This window comes from Puccinia triticina, chromosome 2A (genome assembly GCF_026914185.1).
Source record: "Puccinia triticina chromosome 2A, complete sequence".
Classification (NCBI taxonomy): Eukaryota; Fungi; Basidiomycota; class Pucciniomycetes; order Pucciniales; family Pucciniaceae; genus Puccinia; species Puccinia triticina.
In genome coordinates, this window is record NC_070559.1 from 1,514,822 (window position 1) to 1,537,782 (window position 22,961).

Consider the following 22,961-nt stretch of genomic DNA (forward strand, 5'->3'; position numbering starts at 1 on the left):
CACCAAATCCCTGTCTAATTGTTGTCATCAAATGTTCCTTCGCTACCTCGGATATCAACTTCGTGACTTCAAAGCTGAAAACTGAAAACAAGGGGGGGTATTGAACTTACAGTAGTCGTCCGGGGTCCTTTCCATTTTTACGCTTTGTTACTCTTACCAGTTGTGCCGCAGTTGTTCCGAAACCTAGTTGATCCTTTAAATGTCCGCTCCAATTATGTATTGGCTCTTTTCCTTAATCAACTCATAGTTCTCAACAGCTACAACACTAACACTCATCGCTACAATCAGGTTAGTGTGTCGTCGGTGCTCAAGTCGTATCAAGTGTAGATACTTATATCACTACCTTCTAAAAGGTTAGTGTGTCGTTGGTGCTCAAGTCGTATCAAGTGTAGATACTTATATCGCTACCTTCTAAAAGGTTAGTGTGTCGTCGGTGCTCAAGTCGTATCAAGTGTAGATACTTATATCGCTACCTTCTATAATTCTGAGTTCATTAACTGGTAGAACACATCTTAAGCAATTTCCTGTTTTATATTTTAACCCTGGTTTCTGAGGGAATGAAAACCTTGAAGAAGGTTAAGATGATGCTGAGCGTTTTAGTTATAAATGCATGTGTTTTTATTGGTAAATCTTCAGAGCAAGTAATTTGACAAGCTTGATGTATAGATACAAGATACAAGTGCGGCAGAGATACAAACATAGAATGGTAGAGTAAAATTGTTGAAGGCACGAGTGAGTCATGATACATAGTTGATGGTCCACTCATGCAGTCCTGGACAGCAGCATTGCAACCTGTTTGTGGTCGACTTCCTTGTCAGCAGTAGGGTGGGCCTGTTCATGCTAATGAGGCAACCAATCTTTCTTTCAGCAGAGGAAGATGTCTGGAAAAGAGGGTGGGTGCTGCTTACTGTGGACGAGTCCGCGCAAGCCTTCAACATGCTGCATGTTGCCTTCTCCAATGCAGCCAAAGAGCTGAATGATTCAAGTGCAAGGAAAACATCATCAGCCGGGTAAAAAGGTAAGAAACGGACAACCGGATTGGAAAGTTGGGGCGAGATCGGATACTTACACATCTTTGGCTAGCACCCGGTCTTTGGGGCTGACAAGAGTCAATGTGCAGGCACCAACAGAAGCCTTGGAAAGGCTCTTCTCAGCAAATTGGCGAGCGGCACTAAGAACATTTAGAGTGTTGATTAGCTGTTTGCGGATCAAGGATGGAGCGCTGATGAACGATCAATAGAGTGAAGCATACATACCCAAGGCAATCCTGTGTCGAGAAACTGTGAGTCTCGCCGGTGTTGCTCTTGCAGGAGACTTGCTCATCGTTAGCCCTGCGGAAGAGCAGGTCGGAGTCGAGCGAGATGGCGCGTTGGCTGACGCTGGTAGCCGAGTCGGCGGCCTTGGCGAAGAGCATGCCGTTGTAGAAGGGGCCCAAGAAGCTGTAGGCGGAGCAGCCGCCGTACAAGCCTGACATCCAGGGGCTGGGCCAACTGCCGACCCCCATCAATGGCGAGTACACATCGGGACGATTGGGGCGCCCCCCGATCGTCCCTGCTGGCGCCACCGTGGCCCCGCAAGTGAATCGCGCCCACGTGGCGCGGTTACCCGGAATGCCGGCCCGGCGTCGGACATAGGCGCCCCGTAAACGCCCCCAGATGGGCGCCTCGGGGACGCCCAGGGGGGGGGTGGCGCCTCATCTGAGTCTGGGGTCAAAACGCCAGGCCCCTGGCGCCCTGCCTGGCGTCCTGCTCGCGGGGGCCATGGCGGTCATGAGGACTGCTCCCTGATGACATGCGATGGCCTTGTGGGGGTCATCAGGTCGCCTGGTGGGCTCTCAGCCCAACGCCTTCGGGGGGGATGGCATGCCGCATAGGCGAGCGAAATTTGCCGTCCCCTAGGTTGTCGGGCTGGGTGCTTGGCAGGCGCCGAGGGCTCCGGCTGGCTTGGCTCGTTGGTGACGACGGTGAGGACGCGTAGAGGTACGATCGCTTGCCCTCGGCTGGCGACTAGGTGGGCGACTAATTGTCCGCCGGGGAGCCGTCATCCGCACCCGCAGATGGGACGATGGGCAGGGCTCTCATGCCGCGGCTCGATGCACGCGGACCCTGAAACCCGCAGGCGATGGGAGAGGCGGGGCGAGGATAGCTCCGAGCGGCGGCTTGGCCACCAGCAGGGGTCCCATCACGCCTCATTGGGGTCTCACGGGGATGCTCAGGGGGCTCATAGGCCTCAGAGGGCTTTGGGGAAGTCATGGTGGGTAAGTTGGCTGGATGCCTGAATTTCCTTGATCACTGTGTATGTAGTTACAAGGTGGAGGGGGGGGAGGAGGGAAACGGTGGAATAGGGGGCATATCGGGGGTAATCAGAGGTCTGGAGGGGAATCATGTCATCATTCCCAACTGGATCGTGACCTCGTCGTCGGTGGGGCAGGTGCAGTTGTCTCGATCGAGGTCCGCCAGGAGCGGGGACATGCCAAAAAGGAGATGGTCCTTCTGGACGACCAGGAGCGTCCACCTGCAACGTACATAGGGGTCAGCGGGGATTTGGGGGGATGCGGGACAGGGGGGCATGAGAGGCGACTGACGCATTGTTCCAGTCTTCACTGCGCGGGCGGTTGGCTTGAAGTTGGCCATCGATCTGGTCCCAGTGGGAGATTGATTGTGCGGCCAGATCGAAGTGGTTGGCCATGGTGGCCAGCCGGATATAAGCGAAGCGGGCCTTCAGCTGAGGCGCTCGGGCCAAAGCCGCGTCTACTTGGCCGTCGGATAATCAAGCACTGGCGCCCATGAGGTACTTCCATAGGTCCCGAGCATACATGTCGAGGGTTGGAATGACCGGGAGGACATTGTGCGCATGACCGAGCACAACACCCGTAAGGGCATGGTTGCGGACTATGTGCCGAACATTCTTCACCTGCCTCCTCACCTCGGTGTGGACGTGGCTGAGCGCCAACCTATCTTCTTCAATGAATTGCGGGGGGAAGTTGGAAATCGGCGTACAGCTGTTGTGTCGGTGACAAGACGACGGGGTCATCTGGGAGCCCATCTGGTGCCTCGCAGGGACCCTCGCGGTCGGTGGGGTTCATATGTAGGAATGGGTTGAATGGGGGCTGAGGCGGGGCGGGGGATCCATTGTGCCGTGGTCTTTGGGCGGGGCGACGGGGCTCGTCTGGAGGGCAGATCGGTTGAGAAATGGAGGGGGGGGAGGGGGGAACATGCTCAGAAAGGGGGGGGGGGGGGGGGGGGTGGGGGTGGGGGGTAGCTGGCGCAGGGGCATGGGAGCAGCTTACCGTCTTTGTCTGCGGATCCGGACCGGCGGCGGCTTGAGGGAGTCGCGGTGGTGCCGTCAAAGGACATGCGGGGCAGGGGAAGGGTGAATCGGCTGGGGGACGGGAGGTTCGGCGGTTTGGAGCCTTGTGATGGCTGTTGGGGGAGCGTGGGATTTCTTGGCGGATCCGGTCGGCCATATGAGGGCGCGGGAGTCTTGCCCTAACTGCATGACTTGGGGGAGCAGACCTACACGGCAGTTGCACATCGCCGCCGAAGCGCCCAAAGTTCGGCCGTCAGTTTGACGGACGCGCCCCAGCCATTCATGACCGTTCACATGCCGGCCTCCGGTCAACCGTCAAGCGGACCGCCGAACTTGGCGGCACCCCCGCCAATGCGCAATTGGGCAAGCAGCTGGCAAAAGTAAGGGTGGCTCGACCCCAGCGGCAATTTGCCGTCGAACCCGAGCCCCCCTACAAAATTGATCAGGGCCGTTTGCTCACTGTTCGACCACAATTGCCGGCTAATCACATCACCCCGAGCCCAAAACCACGCTCACTTCCAGATCCACTGCTGCTCACAGCTCTCCGATCCCTTTTGGCAGACATACTCGGGTCAACTCACAAGACACGCTCACTTTGGTTTTACGGCCACCTGGGCACTTTTTTGTTTTTGTTTTTATTGAATTTTACAGTTTTTAATTGCGGCGGTAGACCTCGGTAAAAGCCGGTAAAGCCCTCATTTTTGAATACTTTCTTGACACAATCCATGCTGTTCTTGTAAAGAAGTTCTCCGACGATTTTAATACGCTGGTTTTGCATACGAGTCTTCACGAGGTCGATTGGATACACAGTCGTGGCTCCTACTTATACAGACAATGAGTTTTATAAGACGTCAGAAATGTACAGCCGGTAAGGGAGCGTGCAAGATTAGCCGTCGATCTAATGGTTTCGGCCGATACGACGCTGTCGGAATGTAGCTTACAGGCACCAGCAATCCCACCCAGTCCAAAGTTTTAAATTGATTTGCCTAATCCGTGCCAGAAGTTATCGTCATTCAAGTCATCCGTAGTCTGACCTTTGAGGGTTGTTTGGCGTTCCCACATTGGATCCAAGAGCATGCCGAAGTCAGCGAGCCCAAGACGCGCATTCAATTCGCCCATGCCAGCAAAATGAAAGACAATATGGAGCTCGAGTCAGCCATGAGCTCATCAAGGCGGGTGATCAAAGATGGCCGGCAAGACGGCAAGAGGAAAGACCCCAAGATGGCTTACAGGGAACCTTGACAGGCTGACTCGGGCCGATGGAGCCAAGCGAGGTGCGGAGCTCGATGGAGGATGCAATGTGGAGGTGGGCGTGCTGTGGATGGGGTGTGGGCCGGGCAAGGAGGAGGCAGGCACAGAGGGACACGTATGTGGGTTGGTGAGGGTGGGGGAGATGGAGGGTGGCGGTGATCTGATGAGCGGACTTAGAAAAAATGAGGCGGGTGGATGGGTGAGGGCCAAGGGTGACGTGTCCCTCTGATGGGCGGACTTTGTCTTGGCCCCCTCTGCCCTTTTTTTTGGGGGTTACATAGCAAACGGGAGGAGTTGTCAAAGTGTTGCTTGCCCATCGTTGCCGATCTGCAGGCCGTTAGTGAATGTCGACTGCATGTTGACGCTGTGGCCGGCGGCGGATCGTTGGTCAGGTAATTTTGCCGGCCATTCGACTGGGGTAAAGTTACGGGTTACTTACCTGACTGCAAAATCCGGCGGGTTGGTTGGTAGTTTGGTGGTCATTTTGCCGGCTGACCGGAGGCCAACAGGTGGGCGGTCAATCAGGCGGGTGTTTTGTCTTTGACGGCAGCTTTGACGGGCGAAACCTTAATCTGTGCAACTGCCGTGTAGCCACCATGCTGCGGCTGGGGTAGGTTGTCCCCGCGCCTGGGCGGCCTGTGGGCGGCCTGGGGCGCGCGGTCGCGCCCGCGAGGCCCTGCCAGAGCGGGCAGGCCCCGGGGTTGTGGGGCCCGGCCCGGCCAGCGGGCGGGCCCCAGGACTCGCACAAGTTCAGAGGCCCACTTCCCCTGACAAGTCCCCTGATTGATCACACCACGTAGGATGGTATGACAGCGACCCCAGATTTGCACAAGGACCGGAGTGTTGTGTACCCCGTCAAAATCTAAATTGGGATCCCACTGCATCAGTGAAACCAAAGGCATGATTAGACATGAGGCAAACAGAATTACCTTTCAGCCCTAAGATAGGACTACACATGCTTGTAGACTTTTCTGCTTCCAATTGCTTCATCTTCTCTTTGACCGCTGAAAATGGAGGCCAAAAGGCAGTTCAATCTTGAGGATATCAGTCTGAATATTATCCACTGTGAGGAATCCCACACCATCCCTTGCAACATCCCAGCACCTAGCATGTAAGACCCCGGCTTGAGTAAAGAAAAAAATTGGGATTACCAGCTGTTTTGATTGCAGCTCCACTGGCTCAAATATGTAGAAATCCTTATCTTTGAATCGGCACATTTGAGGCCTGTGATCTTGGGACATGCCAGTCAGCCACTTCCCAGATTGGGAGAACTTGGTTATTATCAATCCATCTGTTGACTCTGGATAATACTCCATATGTCTGGCCACTAGTGGATTGGCCAATTCCTGAGAAGAGCCAACTTTTTATCAGACAAATGTTTGTACCAAATCTACCATGAATGTAGGTTGATATATCACATACCTGGCTGATGATTTTCTGGCTACTCAGTGCGTAGCATGGAGTATCAAAAACTGAAACATATGATTGAACCTTGTTCCCGAGTAAATCACGAATCCTCTTGCGTGACTCCCGGACAGCAGCCCATCGCAGTAGTTTGAGTCCACACACCTCCCAGAGTGCACTGATACGTTTGTAGAGCGATCTTGACAGCATTGAGCGTGTATGGCCAATTAAGAGGGAAGCCACCAGGTCCTGAATCCCATTGTGATGTAGTTAGTATGATAAGAGACGGAGCTAGTATGATAAGAAGGGAGCCCATGGTACACCTGAGACACACTGACCAGCTTGCTCTTGAATGGAAACCACGCACTCATGTTGACCTTGTTGGACCTCTTATCGGTGCGCACTATCGGCCGCTCATCATCCGGGATGTGATTGCCCTTGTGAGCCGCAATCAGCAAGAGGTCCTTCTCAAGAGAGCTGCGCGGGTCTTGGACAAGTTGTGCTTGATTGGTGTTCGCCTCCAAGCGCTTTTGGGCATGGCTCGCGGTCAGGCCCGCAATCAAACCGTCGACCCCAGGCGCTGAGACGGGGGTTTGCTCGATGAGATCAGTGCACTCCAGTGCACCAAGATGATCCGGGTGTGCATAGGTATCTTCCTGCGCGCGCGGTGCCGGCGCGGCGGCGATGGGGATGGGTGATCTTGCCCTGCTCATAGCTTGGTGTTGCTCAACATTCTGTTTATGTACATTGGTGCGGATATGGCGGCGCCAGTCCTTTGTCCCCCTCGCCAAACTGCATACCTTGCAGTAATAGGTACCTTCCTCGTAGGTGAACTCTAAAGGAGGGGGACAAAAAGATAAATTCAGCACAATTTCTGTCAAGATCCCGCAGAGCGGGGGGCGTTGCATGCAAACCTACCGTCGCGGGGATCCATGGCCTTTGCGTGGTCGAAAGTCGAGTTTGCGTGAACGTTCGGACGGGACGGCGTGAACCTTAGGACGTGCTGGAATGGTGGAATGTTGTGCTGGTTGGTAAGACTTGCGGGCGGGAATCGTGGTGACCGACCCAAGTGCGGTCTTGGGGGCGGGGCAGGGGTGTGACCCGACCCAGTGTTGTGCATGTTGCACGTTTGAGGGCCCCTTCATCTGAAACGATGACGGGTGGGCTGGTGGGAGGGGCATACATATGAGGAGATCATGCCGATCCAGCATCATGTCGCCCCTCGTCCGGCCCGAAGGCGCCCCCCCACGAGCACCCCGGCCTCACGCCACCTCGAGGCGCCCAATCGGTGAACCAGGCGGGCGGGCAACATGCCAACGCCTGCTGGCCATAGGTCCCCCCCGGCGCCCGGATGACCTGTGCCAAAGGGAGGCGACCCCGGCTCGCGCCACAGCCTGACGCCTGTTCAACCGTGACGCATGGCTGGCGATCCGCTGAGGCGCCCAGCTCACGCCTGCATCGGGACCAGCCAGGCTCGCGCTCGTCCTGACGCCTCCTAGGCTCGGGCGGACCGAGGTGTATCACGGTGGCGCCAGCGTGACTCCTCGTCACGCTGGCGTCCTGTAACGCCCACCTGGCGCATGTATGACTCCTGCGTCAGGTGGGCGCAGGGGGTCTTCCCGATTCGCCCGGGTGTGTAGGGTGACAGGCCGAAGCCAAGCCCCCCGAGCCACTTCGATTCAACATTGTCAGACTTCTACCCGCCGGTGACCTCCTCGGCGCGAGTGACCGCAGCAAGGACCACGGCGTATTGGATGATGAAATGAACCCGTTGGGGGGTTTCGATAGCTTTTGGGCTGCGGATAAGGAAGCGAGAGGGATGATCAGCAGAAGGTTCAGGATCTGCAGAGAGAAAAAAGAGCGGACCTTTGTCGTCTGCGGATGACTTCGATGACTTTCTCGACCTGGCCGAGGACGGAGGTCTTGGGGGCCAAGCGGGTACCGTCGACGAAGGAGAAGATGTCAGGGAGGTGAGGTTGGTGGTGGTGGAAGTGGAACTGGTCCTGGAAGTTAAAGGAGGCGATGGTCTGATGGTTGGCTTGGTGGTGGGGGTAGTCGGCCGAGGGGGCGTGGTTGGAGGGGTCGGAGATCAGGCTGGGTCTGTTGATCAGGCCGATCTTGAGCATGCAGCAGCAGGCCACCAAGCCGGCCCTGCCTACTCCGCCCCTACAGTGGCAGAGGACGCCAATGCCTTGGGCGGTGTAGGACTGGATGACCTGGTCGAGCACCTCGTTGACCTCCTTGATCCCCTTCTGGGGCGCAAACCCCTCGGCGATTGGGATCCGGATGACCGCCAGGCCGCACTCGAGCAAGATGCGCAAGTAGTCAGGCCGTTCATTTTGGCTTCCAGTAGCGCACATCAGATGTGTTGACCAGGATGGCCAGAAGATCTGAGATGTAGCTAATGCCTTGCTGGTCAAAAATGTGTACAGCAGCGGCGTGGCGGAGGTGTTGTTGTCGAGGATACATGCGGGGGGATCCAAGGGGAAGGCTTGAGGCAAGCTTGGCACTGCTGGCTGATGGTGTATAAAAGGGGGGGGTGCTCTTGTGTTCTGATAATCCCCCAGGCGTCCTCTGCCGCTGTACTTCCAGCGTGCGGTTTGTCCTCACCCCCTCCGCTGTTGCACTTGCGCAGTTTGAGGGGTTAAACTCGTTGGCCCCCCTTTGCATAATGCCTTAAATGCGGCGCGCTGGGGGTCATCCTCTCACTGTTTTTTAACCCTGCTAGAAAGGGATGGACAGTGGGCCACGGTGCATCAGCTTGCTGATGTTAGGTGGCTGGTTGCAGGTTGGTGTAAAATTGTGTTTTTTGTTGATTTTGGCATTTGTAGAGGGAAAACCCTTCATGTCTTTTTCTGGAAGTTGTAGAGGGGAAACCCTTCATTTTTTTTTGTGATTTTTGGAGATTTGTAGGGGAAACCTTTGAAGTTTTGTTTTGTGATTCAGAGGCTTTAATAAACTCGGATGAGTAGTTACAACTCATTATCTTCAAATCCTTGTTCTCATCTTAATGATCAACAAATTTTCCCCTTTTCTCCTCTTAATGAATCTTCTTCCAACAATAGATTGGACTCGTTGGGGTTTAGTATTCTCCAACTCAATTGTCATAATTCTTTTGACATTACTTCCAATGCGCTTAACTCTGATGATCAACTCTTGATACTGGTTCTCCAAGAGCCCTGGATCAATCCTCATACATTCAAACTACCACATTATAAAAATTGGAATTGTGTGCTTGATTCCAATCATTCACCGTCAGAGTACAGCAATAAACATCGCGTTTTTTTCTTCTTTAAAAAATCTTTTACCTCTGACAAGATTCATCCAATTCGGGATGGTTCTTGTATTCTTTCGGCAGTTGATCTGGATATTGTTCATGAAAGAGTTCAAAAAATTTGTCTTATCAATCTGTATAATCCCCCGAAAACTTTTGAAGGCATTCAACAACTTACTGATTGGCTTGGTACACACAATGACCGCCAAGTTCCCACTTTTCTTTTTATGGACTTGAATTTACATCATCGTCTCTGGAACCCATCTAATTATCATCATTCCCATCGTCAGTCTAAGGACTTAATCAAAACCTGTGGCCGCAATGGTTTTAAAATCATTTTGGAAAAAGGATCACTGACTTTTATCAACAGAAGGACAAGTCCGACTGTTATTGACCTTACTTGGGGTAATTTTCGAGCGATGAAATTTGTCCACTCTTGTTGTACCTCTTCTTCTAATTATGGTTCGGATCATCAAGCCATTGTTCTTCATCTTAATTTTAACCCACATGTTATCCCAACTACACGTTTTTTGGTGGATATTAAAAATCTAGATGTCAAGAAGTTTTGTGATGTGTTGTCTAGAAGTGTTGCTCGGATTAATAACCTTCCTCTTTCTAATAACGCTGACGTTGATGAATTTACTAAAGAACTAACCATTGCATTTCAAAACTCGGTTGATTGTCAAAAAAAATTAGTCAACAACAACAACGACAAGGTTAAACCCTGGTGGGACAAGAAAATCCTCTCGCCAATTGTCCAAAACAGAAATCGAGCTCGGAAATGGATGTTAGTTGCGCACTCGGTTCAAGCTTGCAACTGTTATCACTACTGGCAAAAAATTTTCAAGGACAAAGTATTTGAACTCAAGCGTAATCACTGGAGAAAATTTTTGGCTGAAAGTAAAGATCACCAAATTTTTAAAGCTTATAAATTCACTAAACCCTGTAGCAATGGAAGTGTTGCACCACTACTCAACGAAAACGATGAACTCACCTCAAATAAAGAAGAGCAAGCTTGACTCCTTTTTAAAGGGACTTCGGAAGTACCCATTGATTGCGATCTGAATGATATTCCGCCCTTTTCGTTTCCGAATTCATTTGTTTTTCCGACTATATCCCATCTTGAAGTGGATAATATTCTCTCTAAATTACCAAAAAAAAAGCTAGAGGTCATGATGATATAGCTAACGAAGTTCTTTTTTGGAGTAAAGATCTTATCAACCCTGTACTCACTAAACTCTTCTCGGCGTGTCTTCAATTAGGATATTTTCCTAAATATTGGAGACACGCTGTTACGGTTATTATTCAAAAAGCCAATAAAGAGTCTTACGCTCTTCCGGGGTCCTATCGTCCAATAGCATTATTGTCATGCTTAGGAAAAGTATTCAAATCTCTTTTGACAAAAAGAATTACTTATTGGGCTGAAAACAATGGTGTTTTAGCACATGGCCATTTTGGTGGTCGTGCAAATCGTTGTACTGATGATGCTAATATCTTTTTGTCATCCTGGATTTGTCAAAAATGGTGTGAGAATAAAGTGGTTTCAGCTCTTTTTCTCGATGTCAAGTCGGCTTACCCTTTGGTTATTAAAAACCAATTAATCAACACTCTAACCCAGCTTGATATTCCCCCATATCTATCAGCAATCGTTCACTCCTTGCTGTCAGAACGTACCACTTCTCTTTGCATGGATGACTATTTGTCCCCGTCTTTTCATTTGAGTTGCGGTCTTCCGCAAGGCTCCCCGCTGTCGCCCATTCTGTACATAATATATAATTCAAAACTACTAATAAATTCTTCTCTTAGTTTGAATCAAGATAAAATTTCTCTAGGATTTATCAATGATGTCACTCACTTCGTGGCCAATAAACGACTTGAAAGCGCCATCTCTTCGCTTGAAAGTGAAGGAAACCGGTCACTTGCGTGGGGAAAGAAGCACAACGCAATCTTTGATAAGAAAAAAGCAAATTTTATGATTTTTACTCATAAGTCGGTTGATGTGCGCCCACTTTGCCTGGGCGATGTCAGCATGAACAAGTCGGATTCAGTTAAATACCTTGGTATCATCCTTGATCCTCGGCTATCTTTCACTCTTCATCTTCAAAAAGTCAAGAAGTGCGGCATCAATACGGCAAATCAACTTATCAGAATTTCTTGATGTTCGTACGGATTGGGCTTACAGCAATCCAAAAATTTGATTATTAGTGTTCTTCGTTCAAGAGTCCTATATGGCAGTTGTGTGTGGGCTTCTAAGAGAAATGAGTCGGCTGTTAAAAATGTTATTAGTAAAATCTATAATCAAGCTGTTAGAATTGTACTTGGTGTTTTTAAGACGACTCTGTGTAATTTTCTTCTAAGGGACTCACCACTGATACCTTTTTTTGATATATTAAAAAGAAAAAGCCATCTGTATATTTGTAAAAAATTAACAGCACCCGACAGTCACCCAATCAAACAGTTAATCAACAATGAACTTAATTCTTGACCATTGACTCACCAATCCTCCATCCATAACATTCTCGACAATCATCTTATTCCCAAATACAATTTTCAGTCCATCGAAACAATTCAACAGCACATTGTTCCTCCGTGGTCTAATTTCTATATCAAAGTTCAAAATTTTAATATTAAAAAAAATGTTGCTAAAGATATAGTTACTAACCAGATTTCGAATAAAAAAAATAAAAATGAATCTCTTCTTTTCACTGATGGTTCTAGTATTCCTGGAAAGGGTTCAGCTTTGGCGGCTTTACTCAATAATTCGGTATCGTTCGCCTGTTGAATCAATGACGCTAACAAAGCATCAGCATTTGAAGCAGAAGTTCAAGCGGTCAACATTGGTCTCAATATCATCAAAGACAAGTTTCTGAGAAACAAGTTACCTTTTTCGAATCAGATCAATATATTTTCCAATAATCAAGCCGTTCTTCAAGTCATTGCCAAACCGCCTCGACCATTTTCTAATCAACAGGTTTTTGTTCAGATCTTTGATAAAATGGAGGAATTGTTGCTATATGGGTTTTTGATTTCGCTGTTATGGTGTCCAGCTCATGCTGGAATTCCGGAAAATGAAGAAGTGGATCGACTTGCCAAAGAAGTGATTGGTGAAAACCGATTGTTCACTCTCGAACGACAGACAAGATCACTATCTAATATTCAGCAATTGATAAGATCAAGATTCGCTTTTGAAAAGAAGAAATCACCAATTATACGTAATCAAATCTGAGTTTATTAAAGACAGACAATCACAAAAACAAAAATCAAGGGTTTCCCCTACAAAATAATAAAAAATAAAAAATAAAAATAAAAAACAGCCCAAAAAAACACCCAGCCCAATACCCATCCTCTTCTAGAGAGGGTGCAAGTATTGGGCAGATGACCCCCAGCGCGCCGCATTTAAGGCAAGTTGCAAAGGGGGGTCATCACCTTTCACCCTCAAACTGTGCAAACGCAGCAGCGGAGGGGCTTGAGTCAACTCACTGGCTGGAAGTGCAGCACAGCGAGTCGACTGGTGATTCCACTTTGCCAGAGGCCGCTCTATTTATAGGCGCACCCTCCACCCTCACTTCTCTTTCCTGACCGTCACCCATCGCAAGAAAACACCAAGACTGCCACCGCAAGCCTCCCGACCGTTGCGAGATACTCGGCAAACTAGGACTCCTACCAACAAGCACCCTTAAATACACTTCACCCCAGCCACAATCTACCGCGGCTCTGGGAAGCCCGGGATCCGATGGTGCTGGGCTCACCATTGAGAACCATGCCAACAACCAGGTTTCCAGCTCAATGTGAAACACTTACCCCTGCTCTCATCCATCCAAACCCCTCAACAGACCATCCAGATGATCAGCTCCACCGAATTCGCTGAGATCCACGACACGTACATGACCTTGGTCTCCCGGGTTGAAGAGTCCCTTGTCTTTCCCTGGCTCCACTTATACCCGGCACTCCTCAAGCCTCCTACTTCTGCAAGTGTCCATGCGCGGTACTTCCTGCGCTACAGAGGCCTTTACCATTGTCTTGGCCAACTCCGAGCCTGCCCCTTGCTCTACCACCTGAACCACCACCAACACCACTACTACCGAGTCCTCCTCCCAGTCTCCCCAACCAAGTGGCCGCGCCTCTGATCCCTTCGAGGTCTTTGAACGCCAGTTCAGCCATGTTGTCGCCGTCGACGGCTGGGGCTATCGTCGCAACAAGATCGACTTCTTGGAGCGCGAGCGAGAAGAGATGGCGGCTTTAACGAGAGCCTCGGAGATTGCCCAGAACGTTTGGGTGCGTCCATCCTTTCTTCTTTCTTCCTTCCTAGATCAATTTCTGATAACATTGTCGCAACAGCTCGGCAATTCTGCAGATGTCCCGCTTACCAAAGAGGATCTATCGTCCTCACGTCAGCGCGCTGCGTTCGATGAGCGCCCACCAATGGTGACCTCCCACTTCGCCATGACAGACGAGTATGGAAATGCGCCGTACAATGTGTGTGTGGAAGCGCACGACCAGGCCGTGATCACCTCGTCGCTCGAATTCCATCTCAACCAAAACTATCTCGACAGCATCAAGCAACGCGCCAAGAACAGCAGCCTCTCTGCCGAGCTTGCCGAGATCATCCACATGGAAGTCCCGAGCACCGGCCAAAGCTGCTCAGGGGCCATGTCCCGCAATAAGCTTGTGCGCTACTTGGTTGACCTGTGCACATGGGTCAAGAAGATCGCGAAACCCGGCAAAGGCAGGGCTGGCCGAAAAGTGTTGATTCACTGTCACGATGGATAGTACGTTCTATCCTCTCCTCTCCAGCGCATCATCCAAAAAAAGCTCATTTTTTTTAATCTTGTCTCTACTTTGAGTACAGAGACGTCCCTCTTTGCGCCGTCGTACATCATGTACGACCTGGGATACACCCTTCCCGACGCCTATCTGCATCTGCAGAACGACCAGAACCGCTCGTTCTTTGTCTATCCCGCGGACGTCCAGCTGTTGCGCCGGGTGGAGAGCCGGATTGAGCAGGAGCTGCACGAGCAACGCAAGGCGCAGCAGATGCACCGGATGGCGGTCGATGAGCCAAGCCGCAGCTCGTTCCTGCGCGGATGCGTCTCCTTCGGCGTCTCCTCCGTCCACAGCGCCAAGTCCGCCGCCACCCACCCCTCCCCTCCGCCCCGACGCCCTCCCCCCCGCGGACGACCCGGGCACACCATCCCTGGTTCTACGACCCCCGCTTCGACGGCCACTTCCCCTCGCGCATCCTGCCCTTCGTCTATCTGGGCAACCTGAACCATGCATCGAATGCGTTGGGGATCACCCATGTGGTCTCGATGGGCGAGTCCGCGCTGGTCGCCCCACACCACCAGCACCAACAGAACGGCCGCTTTGGGGCGCCGTTCGCAGCCGACGCCGCGTGTCGTGAACTCGCTGTGGCACGAATGGAAGAGCGGACCTATGGAGATGTTGGACATGAAGGGCGTGGCGGACGACCGGATGGACTCGATCCGGCCGCACATCGAGCGCGCCATGGCGTTCACCGAGGCCTGTCGCGTTGCCGGGGCAAAGGTGCTCGTGCATTGCCTTGTCGGCGTCAGTCGCAGCGCCTCCATTGTCATCGCACACGTCATGAAACATTGCCAGCTCGACCTCACGTCCGCGTACCTCATGGTCCGCTCCCGCAGACTCAACATCCTCATTCAGCCAAACCACCTCTTCATGTGGAGCATCAAACGGCTCGAAACGACTTGGTCGCCTCTGCCGCTGCCAATGCTTGTACCTACAGGCCCATTAATTCCAGATTAGTCATGAAAGCTGTACAATCATTTTATGCAATTTAACAACATACATGTCAGCTTGCACTTAACTTCTTGAGGACAGCATCCATCAAGGCTCAAGACCAAGCACAAAAGTATCATCTCCAAACATAGTTTGGTATCCAAACTGGCTATGTTTGCATATAAATTTGAGCCAATAGCATGTGAATTACAAACAAATTGTATGGAGGTAGGCTCTTTGGTGGTTAAATAACTTCTGTGTTGTTTAATTTGAAAGCACTTCCTCAAGAGCATGGTCCTTGGGATCAAGCATTAATTTTCAAGGAACCAGCTCAAATCCATGTGAAGTTGCAATAAACTTATTGTAGCACCTAAGGAAACTAAGCTACCAACACATAATTGAGCCCTCATATTCCCTCATGCCATGAATAGCTAGGTCACAAGCAATCCTAAATCAGAGAGTTGATGATAGTAGGAAGTTCAAGACCAATCTATAAAGAGGTGTAGAAAAAAATGTTGATTTTTATTGAACTTGATTCAGGTGGGTGGTCCTCCCCAGGGAGGGAAACTCAGGGGAGGTGTCTCAAGGGAGATTAAGAGTGGGAAGTCTGAGAGATTTGGGGGCTGCATGGGCCAAGTATGTGGTGTGAACTTCACACCACATACTTGCAGGGAGATTAAGCACAAGACTATAGGACTGAACCTGAAATCTGCAGCGGCAAAGCCGCCTTGGCCTCTAGTTCAATTAACCAACATACCAATGAAGATATTCGAATTGTTAAGTTGGCTTGAGAGAGGGCTGAGTTCGACAATTTATCAACTTTGATTGGGGCATTCTCCGTTAAACGATTTTCTTTTCCACATCGACAAACTTGATTCTCCGGATTGTGATTTTTGTCAGAAACCGGAAACCGTCAAACACTTCCTTATTGACTGTAAAAAATACCACAAACAAAGAAGAAAATTTAGATCAAATTTAATATCAAATAAAATCAAAGTCAATCCGAATTCGCTGAAAAACTTACTCAATAATCCATTGACTTTCAATTGTCTTTCAAAATTTATCATCGATACAAGACGTTTTAGGAATATCAAATCCTATTTAGAAGAAGGATAAGAAGAGTTATTAGTTTCACCATTTTTAAATCTTATTATTATTGTTAAAGAGAGAAGAGATCATTAGCACTTACTTATTTTTGTTTGATTTAAGCATGTACTAGAGTTCATTGCGGCTTTGCCGCTGCAATCTCAGGGCTCTCTCCTCACATTACACAAAATATCTTCCAGGTGCCACCACACCAAAATGACTGCAGTGAAGAAAAATTGAAATCTGCATTACAAATATTCAACAGTCCAATATTCTCAGGGTTAAGCACCTGTGCAAATTTTCCAGTATAATCTTCTTTTTTCAAAAATACATAAACTACCACTTATCATATTGGAGACTCTTAAGGCCTTCATCAATGTTCACCCAGGACTGATTTCAATGACACAGATAATTTCCCTTGCCCAATATTGAGGATTTGACTTTTGCTTTTAGCATTAATAGCTGGCAGCTAAGCTGTACTAACAGGTCTAAACCTTCAATCCCCAACAGTTCAATCACCTTTGCAAAATCTTCCCAAGCCACAATTTATCCTCTATGCTTGCTGCATCTCCAACTCAAATTTCAAAGGCAGTTGAATTTGTTATTTCTATCATTCCACAGCAAGTTCTTTTTGTGAATTACCTGTTGAATCTTAAAACTACCCAAATAATAATACCTTCAGAGGATTAATAGTATACAAAAGAATGAAAGAGTAAAGAGATGAGGCAAAAGGCACGACACAGAGAGAGAGAGGAAGTGTAACATCATAGGAGACCAAAGAAGGAGAAAAGGGGCATTATCAAAGGAATAGAAATCACTCTTGTCTTATTTTTAGTCATCATGAGCAAAAAGAAAAAAGAAACCAAGCAGGAAAACTGAAAGAAAGAAAAGAGAATACAAGCCGTAGAATTTTTTTCTTTGACTTGGTCTACTTCTAGTGCCTTCTTGATATCCTTTCACAAATAAATAACTCAAGAAAATCAAGGGGAAAAAACAACAAAGCTTGGATAACAAAATGATCTCTGCGCGCTGCTGCAACAATGATATATGTTTAGGTTTCAAAATGCTTCCTGGGGTCTCTTTTTGAGGATGTCCCCCTCTCCCAATACCTTGTTTTGTCTGCTTGGGATTGGATGGTTTTCAAGTCGGCTGGTCAAGACATGCAAGACCTTAATCAACTGGCCATCATTTTTTTACTTGTCTTTGATTTCGAGTCCCTTGACTTGTTGCACGATAGTCCTGGGTTGCTGGTCCATGGAATTGCTAGATTGTTCTTCCTTTCCCCAAGATTGAGGTCCTGATGTATGCAGGGGTAGCAGTCGCATTGGCGGCGGCAGTCTTAGCAAGCGCAGCAAACAAACTGCCTTCCTTACGGAATGACGACAGAATGGGAGACAATGGAGAAGTATCACTCTTAGAGGTGGGTGGGGCGGCGGCGGCGGGAGCGGGGGCAGTGGCGGAAGGTGGAGAATTGCCATTTGTAGCCGGCTTGGAAATGCTCAATTTCAGTTGAGTTGCGCTCCGTCATTGGTGCTCTTCTCAAACTGCCGCCGGACGCGCTGTGACCATCTTACGATCCCACTGGCGTGACCCGGCTTGGAACATAATTGCTGCCCCTTGGAGGTGGGCCTCTGTCCTTCCGAACTCGCTCGTCTTATAGGGACTTGGATATTCCGGTCTCGTCGTGTGTCTTGCCGCTCCTGCTAACGGCTGCTGATAAAATTGGAGCAGGGGCCTAGCTTTGGAGGCGTCCTTGGTCTCTTGATGACCAATTCATTGAGACTCTAGATTAAATTTTAAGATGTGACTCGCACATTTTCTCTGAATGCTGAGTTGCCGACCACCAAGACAACATCTTCCTTGACCTGCAGGCATTCTGCCTTGCAATAAAATTACATCTGAAACCGGTGAAGAACTTATACTCCTTGATAAACTGATCCACATTTGCGTTGTGGAGAAGCATCCACTGGGAGAATTCTGTCTGGAAAATCGTCAAAACTGCGCAGCGCTGATTTCATGATTGTTCGCCACTGCTCCTGCAATCTTCTCTCAAATGAAACACGGTGGACCCCCCGGTCTGGCCCAGCTCAGTATGCTCGCGTGCTTGGACCTTGGGGACCTCCCCTTGCAGTCCGGTCACCTACCATGCCAAGATAAAACGAATGGCCGTGAGGGCCTCATCAAGACGAAGGCAGATGCAATGCCAGCATGGTACGGCGAACCCCAGCCAGAAAGCCAGGGAATATTGGACTGGTTACAAATACATACCAAGCTGTAAATATTTGGGCCTGGATAAGTCATTTGGGATGGGACTTAGGAGTACGCAATAAAGTTATGACGTTGACATCTGCCCTGAGTTTCCTGACTCGGTGGCAACTCCCTCAGTTGGGTGGGAAGGAAGGCGTGTTGGGGGGCGGATTTGCAAGGCAACGGGATCAAATGAAATCGCGTAGTGGTTGCCATGTGGCTAGGGTACCGTGGCTTCAATGTATTGCCACGGCGCTGCAAGTAATGGATGGATGATTCGTGGCCAGACAGAGCTGGGGCAAGGGTATAAATAGCTTCAATTGGTGGTCCATCATCCCCCCAGGGCAGTCGAGGATGCTGCACTTCCAGCTAACCTTTGCCCTCAACCCCTCCGCTGTTGCGCGTGCGCAGTCTGAGGGGGAAAGAGTAGGCCCCCCACGGGTCTGCAGCCTTTGCTGCGGGCCGGGGGCCTTCACGTCCAACCTTTTTGACCCGCGCGCTTGACGCGGGCTGGAGGTTGAGCCTGGGCGCACAGCACTGCTGATGTTGGAAGGCTAGGTTGACAATTTAGAGTGCTACAGTTTTTTTTTTTTGATTCATATTGATTGAGGAAAATTTGTGGATTTTGCATTGGTTTTTTGTACAATGGGGAAACCCTAGATTTTTTTCTTCCATTTTGTGTGTTTACAGGGGGAACCCTTGATTTTTTTTTTTAGGGTTCTGGGAAATCTGTGTCTTTAATAAACTTGGATTCGGTGGGAGAGGTTGGGCTGGATCCTAGCGGGGGTCGGTTTTGGCTAACTTTCTGCCCGCTTTAACCTCTAGGGTATGTGGCTTGAGCAACCACATATCACGTAACTGTCTGGGCCGCAGTCGTGACTAAAGTTAGTCGGATTTGGCTCTTGTGAAGTTTCAGACTCGTCAAAAGAGATGGACTTTCAATTTTATCATTTTCTTTGGGCGCTTTTTTTCAGTTCTTTTTCTTCTTTTCCTTTTCCCTCATAAACCACTCGGATTATTCATCACAATCAACGTTAAAAATAACTAGTTTTATTCTCACATGTATTCTATTTAGGGGGTTACTAAACGCACCCGCTTTTTCCGCGTTTGTACCCGGTTTTTGCGTACCCCCTTTTCCGCGTGCGTGCCCGGTTTTTTTCTACTCATTTCTACGCAACGCAAATAGGCTTAAAATTCGTCTAAAATCCTGAAAAGAATTATGATACATTCAAAATTCCAAAAAAGCAACTTTAAATGATTTAATTAATTTTTTGCATACCCCCTTTTCCCAAGTGTGTACTAAGGGAATATCTTTTTTGTTACATGTACCAGGGTTCCAAAAAATTGAGGGAACATTTAAACATGCATTAGAAGCTTCCTTTGAAATTTTTGAGAGAAAAAAATAGGTACGTGGCGGGTACGTGGTGTGCTTAGTAGAAAAATGACTGCTACATGTATAACTTTTTTCTTACACATTTAAAGAGTCTAAAAATTTCAGAAATGTTTCTATGATGTATATTCTGTGGGCCGTTAAATTTATAGCAATGGGGTAAACACCAAACATGAGATATAGGGGGGCCGGGCAGCCTTAATAGGAACAATCTGCCTAATTATTGAATATCTTTTTTGATAAATTTCCCAGAAGTCTAAGGAATGCAGGGGTTATAGAATGATGCATATTCTCTGCGCTCTGAAACTTTTGGCAACATTGGTACCTCAGAACATCAGACATAAGGGGTGCGCAGTAAGGCAATATGACTACCACACACCCCTTATATTTCATGTTCTGAGGTACCAATATTGCCAAGAGTTTCAGAGCACATAGAATATGCATCATTATGTAACCCCTTAAGTCTCTAGACTTCTGGGAAATTTATCAAAAAAAATGTTCAATAATTAGGCAGATTGTTCCTATTAAGGCTGCCCGGCCCCCCTATATCTCATGTTTGGTGTTTACCCCATTGCTATAAATTTAATGGAGCACAGAATATACACCATAGAAACATTTTTGAAATTTTTAGACTCTTTAAATGTGTAACAAAAAAGTTATACATGTAGCAGTCATTTTTCTACTAAGCACACCACGTACCCGCCACGTACCTATTTTTTTCTCTCAAAAATTTCAAAGGAAGCTTCTAATGCATGTTTCAATTTTCCCTCAATTTTTTGGAACCCTGGTACATGTAACAAAAAAGATATTCCCTTAGTACACACTGGGGAAAAGGGGGTATGCAAAAAATTAATTAAATCATTTAAAGTTGCTTTTTTGGAATTTTGAATGTGTCATAATTCTTTTCAGGATTTTAGATAAATTTTAAGCCTATTTGCGTTGCATAGAAATGAACAGAAAAAAACCGGGTACGTACGCGGAAAAGGGGGTACGCAAAAACCGGGTACAAACGCGGAAATACCCAGGTACGTTTAGTGGAAGACTTCCCGTAGGATCTACGCCCCCCTTACAGACTAAAATTTCACAGATCTAAACCTTACTTGCTGGTGAAAAGTGATTGAGATCAAGTTCTCACCAGCCAGTAAGGTTTAACCTGGCCTGACAGATCTGAATTTTTAGCCCACGGGAAGTCATCCAGTAACCCCCTTCTATTTAAACATCATCGCATGTATCTACATTGGGGGGGTTCAAAGTTGACTCCTGCACTGTTTCAGGACCAAAATTCAGGAAAAAAATGGACCTGAATTCCTTCCTGCAAACCTGATTTCCTTCACGAGGAGGGGATGCAGAAAGGGCCTTCCTGAATCAGGAAACACAAATCCATGGCCTCCAATAGAGAAAAATCTCTTTTGGACACACCTCATCAGATCCATGGCCTCAACTGACCGGTCATCAAGTCAATAACAGATGCAGTCCACAGAATACTCCCACGTACACCCCACTCAATGACCACAGCTCACTTTAACCAATCCCCACCACTCAATGACCCGATGACCCGACCGGGTCATCGAGTGGTTACTCTCCACTCGATGGCCGGACCCGGTCAGCGAGTGGACACCCGCTCCACTCAACAATAGGCTCGGCCATCAAGTGAAGTGGGTATCCACTCGATGACCGAGTCAATCATCAAGTGGGTGTGTATCCACTTGATGACCCAGTCCGGTACCGGATGACCGGGCCATCGAGCGGATACACACCCAACTCGATGGCCCGGTCACCCGGTCATCGAGTGGATACCTGTGGATACAGACTCCACTTGATGACCGGATGACCGGGCCATCGAGCGGATACACACCCAACTCGATGGCCCGGTCACCCGGTCATCGAGTTGGGTATGTATCCGCTCGATGGCCCGGTCACCCGGTCATCGAATGGATGGTACACACTCCACTCGATGGCCCGGTCACCCGGTCATCGAGTGGAGTTGTTGACCGGGTGCCCGGGCCATCGAGTTGGGTGTGTATCCGCTCGACGACCGGGTGACCGGGCCAACGAGTGGAGTGTGTACACACTCCACTCGATGGCCCGGTCACCCGGTCATCGAGTGGATGGTACACACTCCACTCGTTGGCCCGGTCACCCGGTCGTCGAGTGGTTGGTACACGCTCCACTCGATGACCGGGTGACCGGGCAATCGAGTGGATGGTACACACTCCACTCGATGATCAACCCGGTCATCGAGTGGAGTCTGTATTAAACCAAAGACTGGGTGACCGGGCCATCCAGCACTTGATGACCGGGTCAGGTCATTGAGTGGTGGATTATTGGTTAGCCACTTGTGAATTGACGACCCAACCGGGTCATCAAGTGGGGTTTATGTACAAATGGACAGTGTTGACTGGCCATCCAATGCAATTGATGGCCGGTCTGGACTCTGGGCCAGCCATTGGTGAGATGGGCAAGTTTTGGACTTACCTTTTTTCCTGCTTGTGTGGGTCCTGAATTGAATCCCACAAAATGGGGATTCAAAGTTGCAGAAAGTTCTGGAGATTTTTGGCTGGGACTTTTTTTTCCTGAATTTAGCTCCTGAAACAGTGCAGGAGTCAACTTTGAACCCCCCCATTATTAGCATTCACTAAAGTGCGCAATGTCAAATCAATAAGCACAAAAAAAAAAAAAAAAAAAGACTATGTAGATCACCCAAGATCTCCGCCCTGGACTGGAAAACAGGGGTCTGGCCGGGAATTGAACCCGGGACCTCACCCAGCCCAGCCACGAAGGAGGCCCTAAGGGTGAATCATACTACTAGACCACCAAACCCTGCGATGATCATGCAAGCCTGTTTGGACTAGATACTTAGCCGCCCTTCCGGGAGATGTGGATCGTACGTTCCCGGCCGACTGCTTGCGCAGAAGATAGAGCGGACGCAGCGGGAGACAGAAGGCAACGCGGCGGGGCCATCCAGCCAGCGCCCGGGACCCGCACTCCAAAGGTGCGTCAAGACGGGTCTCTCACGAGCAGGCCCTGGGCTTCGAGCCAGCCGCCCGGGCCAAGTGCTCCTGCAGGAGCCGACAGGAACAAGGACGACACACTTGGGTAGACAAGGAGAGGCTGCTGCATGCATGTTCAACTACGTACATCAGGAAAGGAGTGCGGGTCAAGCGCGAACATAGAGGGAGAGAAATCTATCTTGAGGGGCGTACATGGGGAGAGAGAGAGATTCTTGTTGCGACTACTACTACTACG

At 49.2% G+C, this 22,961-nt stretch overlaps 4 protein-coding genes across 4 annotated transcripts; 1 reads left to right on the plus strand and 3 right to left on the minus strand.

Annotated features, from left to right (window-relative positions):
• Positions 1-2,381: 2,381 nt before the first annotated feature.
• PtA15_2A166 (uncharacterized protein) lies at positions 2,382-2,800 on the minus strand (the record flags this gene model as incomplete). Its single annotated transcript, XM_053166158.1, has 3 exons — positions 2,382-2,514; positions 2,585-2,724; positions 2,795-2,800. 3 exons carry the CDS (start codon positions 2,798-2,800, stop codon positions 2,382-2,384), a joined length of 279 nt encoding a protein of 92 aa, XP_053017408.1.
• A 2,057-nt stretch (positions 2,801-4,857) lies between these two features.
• PtA15_2A167 (uncharacterized protein) lies at positions 4,858-7,084 on the minus strand (the record flags this gene model as incomplete). The annotated part of the gene is made up of 7 exons (XM_053166159.1): positions 4,858-4,973; positions 5,333-5,422; positions 5,490-5,564; positions 5,642-5,906; positions 5,983-6,213; positions 6,303-6,799; positions 6,883-7,084. The coding sequence occupies 7 exons, from the start codon at positions 7,082-7,084 to the stop codon at positions 4,858-4,860; spliced, it is 1,476 nt and encodes a 491-aa protein (XP_053017409.1).
• Positions 7,085-7,158: 74 nt separating this feature from the next.
• On the minus strand, positions 7,159-8,090 carry PtA15_2A168 (uncharacterized protein; the record flags this gene model as incomplete). Its single annotated transcript, XM_053166160.1, has 4 exons — positions 7,159-7,320; positions 7,709-7,760; positions 7,831-7,886; positions 7,986-8,090. 4 exons carry the CDS (start codon positions 8,088-8,090, stop codon positions 7,159-7,161), a joined length of 375 nt encoding a protein of 124 aa, XP_053017410.1.
• Positions 8,091-13,080: 4,990 nt separating this feature from the next.
• Positions 13,081-16,490, plus strand: PtA15_2A169 (uncharacterized protein; the record flags this gene model as incomplete). Its single annotated transcript, XM_053166161.1, has 5 exons — positions 13,081-13,212; positions 13,325-13,513; positions 13,577-14,007; positions 14,083-14,361; positions 16,487-16,490. 5 exons carry the CDS (start codon positions 13,081-13,083, stop codon positions 16,488-16,490), a joined length of 1,035 nt encoding a protein of 344 aa, XP_053017411.1.
• Between the last annotated feature and the right edge of the window lie 6,471 nt (positions 16,491-22,961).